The sequence below is a fragment of the Fragaria vesca genome, linkage group LG3 (assembly GCF_000184155.1).
Source record: "Fragaria vesca subsp. vesca linkage group LG3, FraVesHawaii_1.0, whole genome shotgun sequence".
Classification (NCBI taxonomy): domain Eukaryota; kingdom Viridiplantae; phylum Streptophyta; class Magnoliopsida; order Rosales; family Rosaceae; genus Fragaria; species Fragaria vesca.
Window position 1 is genome coordinate 15343096 of NC_020493.1, and position 12974 is coordinate 15356069.

A 12974-nucleotide genomic window follows, 5' to 3' on the forward strand; every position below is an offset into this window, starting at 1 on the left:
GGAGACACATCCCTTAACCAAGCTACCGCTACCGCAACCGCGGCCCCTATTAACCACCCCGATGCCACCACAGCCCTTGAAATTTTGAAAAAAGATTTCCATCTGTTCCGAGAACAGACAGCTAAGGAAAGAGCAGAAGCGGAAGCATACCGGGTACGCATAACTGAGCTAGAAAAGGAACAATTCCTACTCCAAGCCACTCTGGACCACCACAACAACTATAATGACACCCTAGAACGGGCGACAAGGACCACTAGCACCCCAGACCCCACCCTGACATCCCTCTTTCTTAACCAAGGACACAATAGTTCCATGATCCTGGGAGGCCCCAACCAGATTATTTATGTCACTCATCCACTCACCCACCCATCCTTTCCACTCTCAGCTCCCCAACCATCCATGGTCACGAATGAATCCATTCCCCTGATAAACCAGCCTGACCCATCTGATCCACCAGTCCCCAATCCCACCTCCACTTGTACTAACACTGCAAACCCACCTCTCGACATGCAAACCCGACTTCTCCTCCATCTCAGCAATTCTATCACTCAGCTAGCTTCACGAACAGATGGCGTTGAAAGTCACGGGAGCCAGCGACCTCTATTCTGGGGATATGGACATCGCCCCAGTCCCTTTAAGCCACGGGTGCAAATGGAAAAGAGGCCACCCGAGGCCAAGCCTTTCAAAGTGGACAAGTATCATCTCCATCTCGAAACATTCCTTTTGTTGTGTAGTTCCACTCGATACATAGATGCCATGGCTTGTCATGCCTTCCAGGAAACCCTCTCAGATGAAGCACTCAGCTGGTTCCTCAACCTGCCACCCAACTCCATTGATAATTTTGATCAGCTCTCGGAACGCTTCCTCAACCGTTTCATACTCCATGCCAGCATTTACCGTAGTGTGGATGCCTTGTTCCACATCAAGAAAAAAGAAGGTGAAAGACTCCATTAGTTACTGTCCTGATGGCAATCAGCCACGGCACACTGTCACAACTTGGAGCCTCGAGTTGCTGAACAGGCTTTTCACCAAGCTTTGCTCCCCGACAACTTTCTGATGGAGATAAACAGAAATCCCCCTAGGTCATATGACGCCTTAATGGACCTTGCTGTCCGTTGGGCACGTGCCGAGCCACATTTGGGCATTCCCACCCCACCATATTAGCACTCCCAGCCCCACCTCCAAAACAACAGTCCCAGCAGAAGTATGAGCATTATGATAGAGGGCCAGACAAGGGCAAGCAACATGGCAGCTCCCGAGATAACAACCAAGGACGCGGTTCAGACTGTCGCCACGGTGGGCAGCGAGGCCGGGACCATCCTTATCGGTCCCGAGAGCAGAACCCCCAATAGCAGCAACGTTGCTCTTCCCTGCCACCTCGTTACGAGGTCCACACAGCCCTGACCACTACATACGAAGATATATGGGCCAAACACAAAGATCTCATTCCCCCGCCACCTAAGAGCAAATATCCAAAAAAGCCTCAGCGGGCAACACGATACAATAAATTGCCATCACAATGAACCCTTCATAATCAATGTCCAGGTGGATCACTACATGTGCCACAGAGCCCTTGTGGACACAGGAGTAGCAGTTAGTGTAATGTTTGCAGATTGCTACAGAGGATTCCGGCGTGACCGGGCTAAGTTATACAATAATCATGATCCCCTTGTCAGCTTCTCCGAAGAGATTGTACAACCCTTAGGCTCAGACCGCTTGACAGTTTCAGTTGGGACCAATCCCTATAGTGCGTCCATCACTGCACACTTCCTCATAGTCGATTGTCCTTCATCCTATAACCTCATCTTGGGTCGCGACATCATCTGGGGACTACAATGCTTCATTATAGGCCGCATGCTACTCATGAAAGTGCCTACCCCGGGAGGCATACTCACAATCCAAGGGGACAGGGCAGCCATTAAACATTTCCACCTTAATGTCATCCAGCAGGGGCGTGGTGCCTATGAGATGTTGCCACTCAGCCCTTCGAAACCCATTGATGATCCTAGGGATGACCCTGATAGGAAAGAAAAGAAGAAGCAAGTCTCGAGACCTAACCCAGCAGAAGAAACAGAATGGGTTTCTCTGTCACCCAGTGCTCCGCAAAAGAAAGTCCGCATCGGCACAAACCTTGACCGGGAACTCTGCCAAAAGCTCATTACTTTCCTCCAAGATAAGCAAGCAGTTTTTGCTTGGTCTTATACCGACATGCTAGACATCTCCCCTAAAGTCATTACACACAAGCTCAATATCCTCAAAGACTATCCCCTTGTCAAACAAAAAAGGCGTGCCTGTAATATGGAGAAATATCGAGCCATCCAAGCTGAGGTTTAGCGGCTAAAAGAGATTAAGTTTATACGTGAGGTTTCCTACCCAACATGGGTCTCCAATGTAGTCATGGTCCCCAAGCCTAATGACAAGTGGCGAATGTGTGTTGACTACAATAACCTCAACAAAGCATGCCCCATGGATAGCTTCCCCTTGCCACGGATTGACCAGTTGGTTGATTCCACAACTGGCTACAAGATGCTTAGCTTTCTGGATGCCTATTCGGGATATAACTAAATCAAAATGCACCCCACGGATTAGGAACACACTACTTTTGTTACGGGGTCATGCCCTTTGGCCTCAAGAACGCGGGAGCAACATATCAGAGGCTAGTCAATGCCATGTTTGAAGAGGAAATTGGGGAAGTCATGGAAGTCTACGTGGATGACATGTTGGTCAAGAGCAAAACGAATGATGGCCACATTGCCAACTTAGACAAGGTTTTCACGAAACTTTTGGCTCATGGGATGCGCCTCAACCCACAAAAGTGTATCTTAGCTGTTGGTGGAGGAAATTTTTTGGGTTTCATGGTAAGTGAAAGAGGAATTGAAGCTAACCCAAAAAAAGTACAAACCATACTAGACATGACTGTCCCGACAACCCGGAACGAGGTCTAGTGCTTCACGGGACGCTTGGTAGCCTTGGCTCGTTTCATTTCCTGCCTCACAGACAAATGCAACCCATTCTTTCAATTGCTGAAATCCCAGTATAAAGAAAACGTCACGTGAGGCCCAGAACATGATGATGCCTTCAATAACATAAAAGCTTATCTTGCAGGAGTCCCTCTCCTCTCCAAGCCTATCCTAGGAGAAGTGCTTTACTTGTATTTGGTTGTTTCCGCCACGGCCATCAGCGCTGCTCTCACGCGACATGAACATAATAATGAGCTCCCTGTATATTACTATGGTAGAGGGTTTGCGGATCCCGAGACCCGCTACCCTAACATTGAGAAACTGGCCCTAGCTCTCATCACTACAGCACGGAAGCTCCGGCAATATTTTCAAGCTCACACAATCCATGTCCTAACCAATCATCCCTTGCGCCAAATACTACAAAAGCCTGAAACTTCAGGACGCATGGTCAAATGGGCAATTGAACTAGGAGAGTTTGACATACATTTCAAGCCAAGAACAGCAATAAAAGGACAGGCAGCTGCAGATTTCATTGCTGAGTTCATTCCCCTGGATCATGGCAACCCAAATGACGACGCCCCCCCCAGGGACTCTATCTGGGAACTCCATGTTGATGGATCCTCAAACAACAGGCTCAATGGAGCAAGAATAATCATCACAGACCTAGAGGGACATTCATATGAGTATGCTCTCCGGTTTGAGTTCAAAGAATCCAACAACATAGCTGAATACGAGGCTCTCGTAGCTGGCATTCAACTCTGTTGAGAACTCGGAGCCCTCCATATTCACATATTCAGTGATTCTCAGCTTGTGGTCAATCAAGTAACAGGAGACTTCAAGGCCAACCAGAATACCCTAGGATCCTACAAAAGTCTAGCAACACCCTCTTGTAACACTTCACATCTTACAAACTCAAGCAAATCCCTAGAGCCAAGAACTCCAAGGCAGATGCTCTTGCGAGACTCGCCACAGCCCCTCCCTAGTCCACGCCACCAGATGTGCACATCGAAGTCTTGGACAAGCCAAGCATCTTGAAAGCTTATTTAGAGATCTTCGCCCTCGAGACAACCAACCAGCCCTCATGGATGGACCCATATGTGGCTTTCCTCTCTATGGTACCTTACCCCAAGACAAAAGAGAAGCGCAGCGGTTGCGCCATAAGGCTTCACTCTACCTACTCCGAGACGGTAAGCTATACCGTCGTGGTCAGTCATGGCGCTTCCTAAAGTGCTTGCCCACAGAGGAGGGGCATAAAGTGTTGAAGTCACTTTATAGTGGGGTTTGTGGAAACCATGCAGGTGCTCGAAACCTCATGTTCAAGGCACTCAGAGCTAGATATTATTGAACAAAATTAGAGCAAGATGCAAAGACAGTTGTCCAAGCATGCCTTCAATGCCACAAATTTGCAAATTTTGCCCATCATCCTCCAGTACCACTGTTCTGTCATCATTTCCCCAGTCCCTTTCAGTCAGTGGGGACTCGATTTCGTGGGACGGCTACCCATAGCTCCGGGACAACTCAAATTTGCAATTGTCGTTGTAGACTATAACACGAAGTGGATAGAGGTAGAACCCCTTGCCACAATCACAACTGAAAAGGTGATAAACTTCTTATGGCGTAATTTATACTGCCGGTTTGGGGTACCACAGGCCATCATCACGTATAATGGGACACAATTCGACAATGGCACATTCAGGGAATTCTTGTCCAAGTAAGGAACCACAATCTTCTACGCCTCCCCAGCACACCCTCAAACCAATGGCCAAGTGGAAGCCATAAACAAGCTCATCAAGCAAAACTTGAAGAAACACCTGGAAGATGCCAAAGGGTTATAGGCTGCCAAGCTCCCAGATGTCCTCTAGACACTTCGTACCACCCCAACAACAGCTACAAGTGAATCCCCATACCTGTTGTCCTATGGCACCGAGGCAATGATTCCTATGGAAATGGAGGTCCTGAGTGAACGTGTCACGGCATACGATCCCGAGACAAACGTCACGGGGTTAAGACTTAACATGGACCTCCTGGAGGAGGGCCGAGACAGGGCACACCTCAAGAATGTCAACTACAAACAGAAGATTGCTCAACACTACAACAAGAAAGTTGTCTCCCGCCCCCTAAAGGTAGGTGATTGGGTCATGAAGGAAGTCATTCCCCACCCCACTCGAGATAGTCAATGCCCTAGGACCAGCTACATTCTATCTCCGGGACATTGATGGCCGAGTACTACCCCGCCCTTGGAATGCTCGCCACGTCCACCTCTACCCTGTTTAAATTATCAACACTCGAAAGCAAACATGGCAGCTAGCACTTCATTATTTTGTGTACTTTAGCCCGGTAGCAGCCCAAATCAAATGTACACCTTGCCGATTAGCGGCCTATCCTAAATGAAGATGCTATGTTTTCTCCAATTTTTTTTTTAACATACCGTGCCAAGAACACAGAACAAAACAACAAGCAAAGATGAACCACAAACGAACACATTCCTTTAAATGAAAGAGTAATAACGCCAAGTATCAACCTGGACTCCCAAGCAATTCATAAACTACAAATTGTTCAAATGGCTAACCACGCCACCAATATTGTTTCAAAAGCAAACAAGAAACTGAAACCTAATAGAAATAGCAAAATTACAAAGGCAAAACAATCATTTCTCCCCGGAAGATGCACCACTTGACTTGTTCACGCTCCCGCCATTCTTTGAACCGCTACCACGTCCGCGACTTTGGCTAATGTTCACTGAAACCCTCTGCCCATAAGCATGCTTAGAACGGTCACGTGACTCAGGTGGAGGCCTCACTGAAACATTAGGACGCACCAGAAAGCTCACCTGTTGCACTTCAGTGACAAGGGACTTGCTCGCGGGAATCTTTTGCACTTCAGTACGTGGCGGCGCCACAAGTCCAGGTGCTCAAGGGTTAGGGGGTTCAATAACAGAGGATGCAACCTGAGACACCGCCACTTGAGTGGAAGGGGACCCCTCGAGACGCGGAGCCCTTAATGGAGAAGCAGCAACCGTTGCAAGAGGCCGAGGTGTGCCCATAGCAAGAGCTTCCTTTGGCGCAGCAAAGGATGTAGCACGCCAGACCTCGTGCTGCTTAGCTAGCAACCGTGAGATCTCGGCTTGCTTCCTCTGCTCTAGCGTCATCTGCTCCCAAGCCTTCTTCGCTGCATCCCTCTCGGCATACCATTTGCGCATGGCCGCCTCAGTTATCCAGCCAGCTTGGCAGCCAGTCTTGCTCAGCTCATCCTGTCCCTAGTTATAAGCGGTTCTTAACTGCTGCTTATGCATGTCGCTCTCTCGGAACACTCTCTCCCCAACCCCGCCAGCCCTTGCACACTTCAACTTCCAAGCCCTCTCTTGCTCCGCCAAGGCATGGTTCAATCTCGCCACCTCAGCTTCCAAAGATACCACCTTGGCAGCAGCCACCTCCCTAGCTTCCACTTACTTGTCCTTCTCTTGCATAGCCTCCTTCAGCTCAGCAACCTCCTTCCCAGAGTTCAGCAGCTTGGTCTCAGAAGACAGCAGCATCCTGCTCCAACTGCTCTAGACGTTGCGAGAGGGCGCAGTTGTTTTCTTCTTCCTCCCTCAGCTGTTGACATTTAGTGTCAGCATCCACCTGCAAGTGGGTAACAGCCCTCTCACTTGCAGCATACATAAGCAGCGTCGCCTGCAGATAAAAGCCAAAAGCATAAGCAAAAACCCAGGGAACGAAGAGGAGCAAATTGAACATTATGTACACTTACCCGAGTCAACTTCTCCTTGGCGAGAGCCACGCTAGCCAAAGGATCCACCTCCTCCAAGGCATGGATGTCGCGGGAGCGATGACGCATGTTATACGCCATTTGAGCCAAGTAAAGCAGGACAGTACAAACAGTAACAAAACACGATACCTATTTTTTGGAAGGCCCTGGGAACTAGGGGTGGAATTTTGAAACCGAAAACTGAAAAAACCGAGCCGAAAACCAAACCGAAACCGGAAAAAACCAAACCGAATTAAGAAAACCAAACCGAACCAAATTAGTTTGGTTTTGGTTTCGGCCCTTGAAAAACCAAACCGAACCGAAAAACCAAATCTCTCTAAAACGACGTCGTTTTTTGTCTTTATTTTCGTATTAAATATTTGATTTCAACAATATGATTTTAGGTTTTATGTTCTATATAATTATATTTTTGTCTTTTCTAATATTTTGCTTTTTATTTTCGTTTTATGTATATATAGAAATGTTTTAGGTGTCGTGTATGCGAAATATAGAGAGTGATATGTTACCTCTAAAATCGAAGACCTTATTCTTGCGAGCTTTAGATGATAGACTCTAATATTTAATTTATTTTTCTCTTCTTTATTCAAATCTATGACTTTTAAACTTTAGAATTCGGAATTTATTTGGATGGACTTTAAATTATGGAGTCTATATTTTGTGTTCAAGATGAACTTAGAAGTTTTAAAATTATGGTTTCATGGTGTGCTAGTTTGGTCAATTCCCAATACTTTCGAAATTATTGAATATTAAACTTTCAAAGTATCTATTTGGTTTATAAATTGTTGGTTTGTTGAAGAATCATTGCTAAAATTTTTATTGATATATTATATGTGCTTATAAAAACAAGTAATGGAAGAAAAAAAAAAGGACTTAAAATACGGTAATTTTTTACTAAGCCAAAAGCATACAAATTTTAAGAAAAATTATTTTAAAAAAGAAGGAAAACCGAAAAAAAAACCGAAACTGAACCGAACCATGGTTTGGTTTGGTTTCCGGTTCAAGGTCTCAAAAAATACCAAACCGAACCGAACTGAATTTTTTATTCGGTTTGGTTTCCGGTTTTAGGTGAAAACCGAACCGAACAAAACTGAACCCACCCCTACTGAGAACCCAGAAGGGATGTCCATGCCACTCTTGCCACTGCCCCCCGACGAGGAAACACTTCTATCGTCAACTCTCGTTCCTGGAGGTGGGCAAGTCTTCCACCAAAATCTTGAACTTCCCCCGGGACTTCAAAGTCACGTGATACAGGTGTATCCTTTAGCTTTTAGGAATTAATGATTCCTTCTCCAAGTTAGTTAAGTACATAGTTTTCTAGCTTGAAAATGAATAGTTGTCTAACTTAGTTAATGAGTAGTTTCCAAGTTAGATAAGGATTTATAGAGTTAGACTCTATAAATAGAGGTGCCTAGCTTAGTTCTAGATACCAGAGTGAAACAGAAACAACATCTGTTTAGAAGAGAGCGAATCAGAGATAGCTAGAGAGTTATTGTGAGAGAAGGCATTAGACAATAGTTATTGTACCATTTTGCACAATAATAAGAGAGGAATATATTTCCTTCGACCTACGTTACTTGAGTGTTTTAGTACTACTAATATTTCCGCTACTAGTAGTAACACTTGAGTAATTCGTATCATCACGCAACCCCAACTACCCTTCTTCGCGCAATATGCCATGTGCCAACAAGCGTTGAACTCCTCAAAATCGGGGAACTCTTGTCCAAGTAAATGAAATAGCACTCATGTCCCCAAGATTTGTCTCAACATGTTCGGGGTAACTTGTCCCGGGGCAATGTACAGACCTCCCAGGGTGTATTGCACAAACGGAGGTAGCTGGAACATCAACCCTCATCTTAATTGATACTCATACACCAACGTAAAGTTGTCCAGGGGATCCCAAAAATTAATGCCCTTGGAAAGAGGTCGTAACAAGACCTCATCCGGAATACTTCAATTCTGCCTAAGTGCTTTTAGCTCTGACGGTGTCATACTCTCGCCAAGACGATCCCAGAATGAGTCGTCAGCCTCCCAAGATCTCGCCATACTAAGAGAGGGTCAGACGAGGACACGTGAGACCTAGCATTCGTAACAGGAATGCCCTCCCCTAAATCAAGTTCAACCTCCGCCATAAGATAATCCAATTCCTCCTCCCACCGGTGCAAGGTGTCCGAATCAGGATCAGGCGAGCTAGAGACAACAACAATCTTCTCACTGGACACCCACACCGGATCTGTCATGCCTTACATCCTCACATGTTAAACTCTCGCTATCTTAACCCTAACTAACCCGACAGCAAACCAACCAATCCCTTACTCTAGACTCTCCTAGCAAAATCGCAAACGATACGAAAACCACAGCACAATCCCTACTAATTCGAAACAAAACAAAAGTAGAACCCAGAATAGGAATTGACAAGTTCATACCTCGAAAACTTGGATATGTGTAGTGGCAGTGAAGCTGGTTGCAAACAGCCGAGCGCTCGCACACAACCAATCGAGGATGAAATTGGATGTTCCCCAGGTTCGATTTCACAGATCGTCGAAGCACCTCTCCAGAAATTTGAAACCACTCCTTTAGCCCTAGTCCCTCTGTTTTCGAAATACAAACTCCCTCCTTCTGTTTCCTCCAGACCTATTTATAGACATCCAAATTAATCATGACCGTCCAGATCTTCCCCATCTCAATAGTCAGGAAACAGCCACGTCGACCACGATCGTACGGGGCAAATTACGCACAAAAAAAAAAACAAAAACAAAAAAAAAGCCCAATCAAAGGAACCGTTACGACCTTAAACTCGACATAAATGATCACGTGTCCATCATAAACTGGCCATTTATGATACACATGAGATATGGCGAAAAAGGCCCGTATCGAGCTCTCGGAACATAACTCTAGATGTCGAAAAGACTTGAATAGAGTTCTCGGAACTCAACCCCAGCCACCTCGCGACCCTCGCGTGGGGACTTGGGGACTCGGCACTTGAGAATAACTCCCCACCCAAGAGCTCTCTCGGACTGGGGACTTGGGGACTTGTTAATACATAGCCAAAACACTTGGCCATGCCAAGAATATGGCGTCATTACCCAGTCGTCGGAGATCATTCAGGCCAAGACACCACCAACAAGACCTCTATAGACACCCAAAGAGTGGAGGCATAACAACAATGTGCATGCCAGACCCACTTTACAACTGCTAAACACCCTCGAAAGGGGGGAGACTGAACAACACCATGAAACAGTCCCACATCGGGAACTGATAACAAAACCCCTAGTGCTAGCCTATAAAACAGGCACGAATTTCCAAAAGAGGTAAGTTCACTATTCCTCCCATACTCCCGTACTATACAAGTAGCAACTAAACGCTAACTTAAGCATCGGAGAGTCGAAGACTAGGCCACCCCAATCCCGACTCCTGACTTTGTGTTACTTGTGCAGTTACAAGAACCAGAGCCAAGGATTCGACCTCTGGTTCCGAGATCCCGAGAAGAGGTAGAAACAAGAATATTGCTGAACATTTCTCCTTTGTTGAAGTAGTAAACTGCGTCCAAGATTGATGGCTCGCTTGGGAAAGACATATGTACATTCAAAGCACTTGGTAGTGATATGAAATACAATTTACAAAAGTTAAAATTAAAGTAAGACACATGTTAGAAACAAAAGAGCTTCCATAAACACATAAGACTCTACACGTCTGCATTATCAAAAACTACACTTGTAACGAAATATAAACAAAACTAATGATTCCAAGTTTTATTCACCCTCAAGTTCACATCTTAAGTTGTAAACTGTAATGATAAGGACAAAGGTGTTGACATCTCAACACAAGCAATTCTATGGATTCAGAAGTCTTGAATGGCCAAGCCGAAGTAGAACGGGCTGGTAGGGATTCGTTTTAATGGGCTACGAAGATCGAAACCCCTATCGCGCTTTCGCATAGTCTATAGCCCTTTGAAACTCAATTTTGGTCCCAATTGCTCACTTGGGCCTAGACACCATTGAAAGTGCCCCTTACTCAGCTGGAACTTCTCATATTTGTGATGGTCCAACAAGAGCACAATATGGGCTGCCCACAACCTGAAGAGGCCTTAAAAAGTACTCACGAAGGGTTAAGGCCCAAATCGGCTTTTGCGGCCTCTTTGATTCGACGGTTTTCCAAATGAGATACAAACCTGAAAAGAAATAAAACAAATAATCATTAGTAATAGTTACTTAAAAAAAAAAAAAGTTAAATATTTACAACTTTCAAAGTCCCTGGCAACGACGCCATTTTGACGGGTGCAAAACCTTCATCAAATAAACATTTGTTATCGTTAGTAGCAGAAGGTAAATAAGGGTGTCGTATAAAACAAATATGAAAAGAAATAAAACAAACAATCATTAGTAAAAGTAATTTAAAAAAAAGTTAAATATTTACAACTTTTAAAGTCCTTGGCAACGACGCCATTTTGACAGGTGTAAAACCTTCATCAAATAAACTTTTTTTATCGTTAGTAGCACAAGGTAAATAAGGGTGTCGTATAGGGCCGAGAATTGAGAGTACCTTGCAAAACAAAACATTAGTAAAACACAACAAATATTAACAAGTAATAAAACTTTTAAACAATTTACAAAAGTAATTGCTGTTCATTAAAACCTAACCTATACTAAGAAAAATATGAAAATTTACAGAGACCTACTTGACACACAGAGGAACTACTGTACACAATTTCAGGGGGATCAGAGATCATTTGGTACGAAAATAAAATAAAACAAAACAGGGGACAGAAGAGTGACGAAAATCCAAAAAACTATAAGGAAAACAAAAATCTAAGCTACTATATACATGTGATCGTCTCTTTGCACACAAGAAAACACTAAATCAGATTCATATAATCAAGTTGCTAAGTAATTTCAACCCTAACAAGCTAAATCATGCATATCTAGAAACGAATCAAATTTCATGTTTCAAGTAATTTACCGACGCGGACTTAACTACTTAAACCCTTCTAACTTTTCATAGATATGTCCCGACGCGGACTTCATACCTAAAATAGATCAGAGGAAGAACTTGAACATGATAGAATGTAATTCACCGACGTGGACTTCAAAAACCTCCTAGCATGCAACCTATGACTCTTTACCATTCCAGTTCATGTTTACCGACGCAGACTTAATACAAACAATGACACATATTGATTAAGAACAAGTCATAAGTTGTCAATCACACATAAACACAATTTAGATCATCAAAAGCATCATCAATTACACCAACTAGGGCTGGGCGAAAACCGAATATAACCGGGTTCAACCGAAAAAACTGCCCGAAAAAGCGGCCGGTTAACCGAACCGGAAAAACTGTTGGAAAAATGACTCAAACCGGCCCAAACCGGTTTAAACCGGTTTGGATCCGGTTCAGCCCCCTAAACTGCCTGATTAAACCGACCCGAATATTAATATTTAATTATTATTTTTTATATATGTGTCACATCATTAATGGTGCATACAACTCCTTACCGTGTACCATCCCACACTGAATCCTCTATATAAATACCTAAAAACCCTAACCCTAAATCCATTTTTCATTTTCGATCTGCCTCTCAAGTCTCAGTCTCTCTCATTTCTCATTTTCTTTCAGGTGATGGATTCAGGTCCATCCAATCCATCGTCAAGCAATCATGGAACGACCCCTACATCAACTCGTGCATCAGGTTCCACGGTTCAGCACAGGCTGCACAGCTCTCAAGCTCCACCTGATGCTGCTGCTGCGTCAGGGAATTCTTCCTCGGTTCAATCCAAAGAGGAAGAATCACAGCATCGCCTGGGATCATTTTACCATGATGAAGAATCCCGATGGCACACCTCTCGCCAAGCCGAGAGCGAAGTGCAATCACTGTCCGCAAACCTATGGATATGATACGAGATCGAATGGGACCAGTAACATGAAGAATCACTTGTTGTTCAATTGCCCGAAGTGTTTATATAGAGATACAATTGCAGTGCTAATAGGAAAATATTTCCTACACCTATACATAATATTCAACCTACACATACAAGGAAAGTAAATATATTCAATATATTCTACACTCCCCCTCAAGTTGGTGCATAGATATCGATCATGCCCAACTTGCCAACCGAGTTGTCAAACACTTTCCTTGACACTCCTTTTATGAAAACATCTGCTAATTGATCGTCCGTATACACAAAAGGGAAACGAATGATTTTCCTATCCAAGTTTTCCTTAATAAAATGCCGATCTACCTCCACATGTTTT

General features: G+C 44.4%; 1 protein-coding gene across 1 annotated transcript; it reads left to right on the plus strand.

Moving 5' to 3' along the window:
- Window positions 1-2615: 2615 nt before the first annotated feature.
- On the plus strand, window positions 2616-3725 carry LOC101309919. Its single transcript, XM_004295800.1, has 2 exons — window positions 2616-2850; window positions 3106-3725. Exons 1-2 carry the CDS (start codon window positions 2616-2618, stop codon window positions 3723-3725), a joined length of 855 nt encoding a protein of 284 aa, XP_004295848.1.
- Window positions 3726-12974: the final 9249 nt, after the last annotated feature.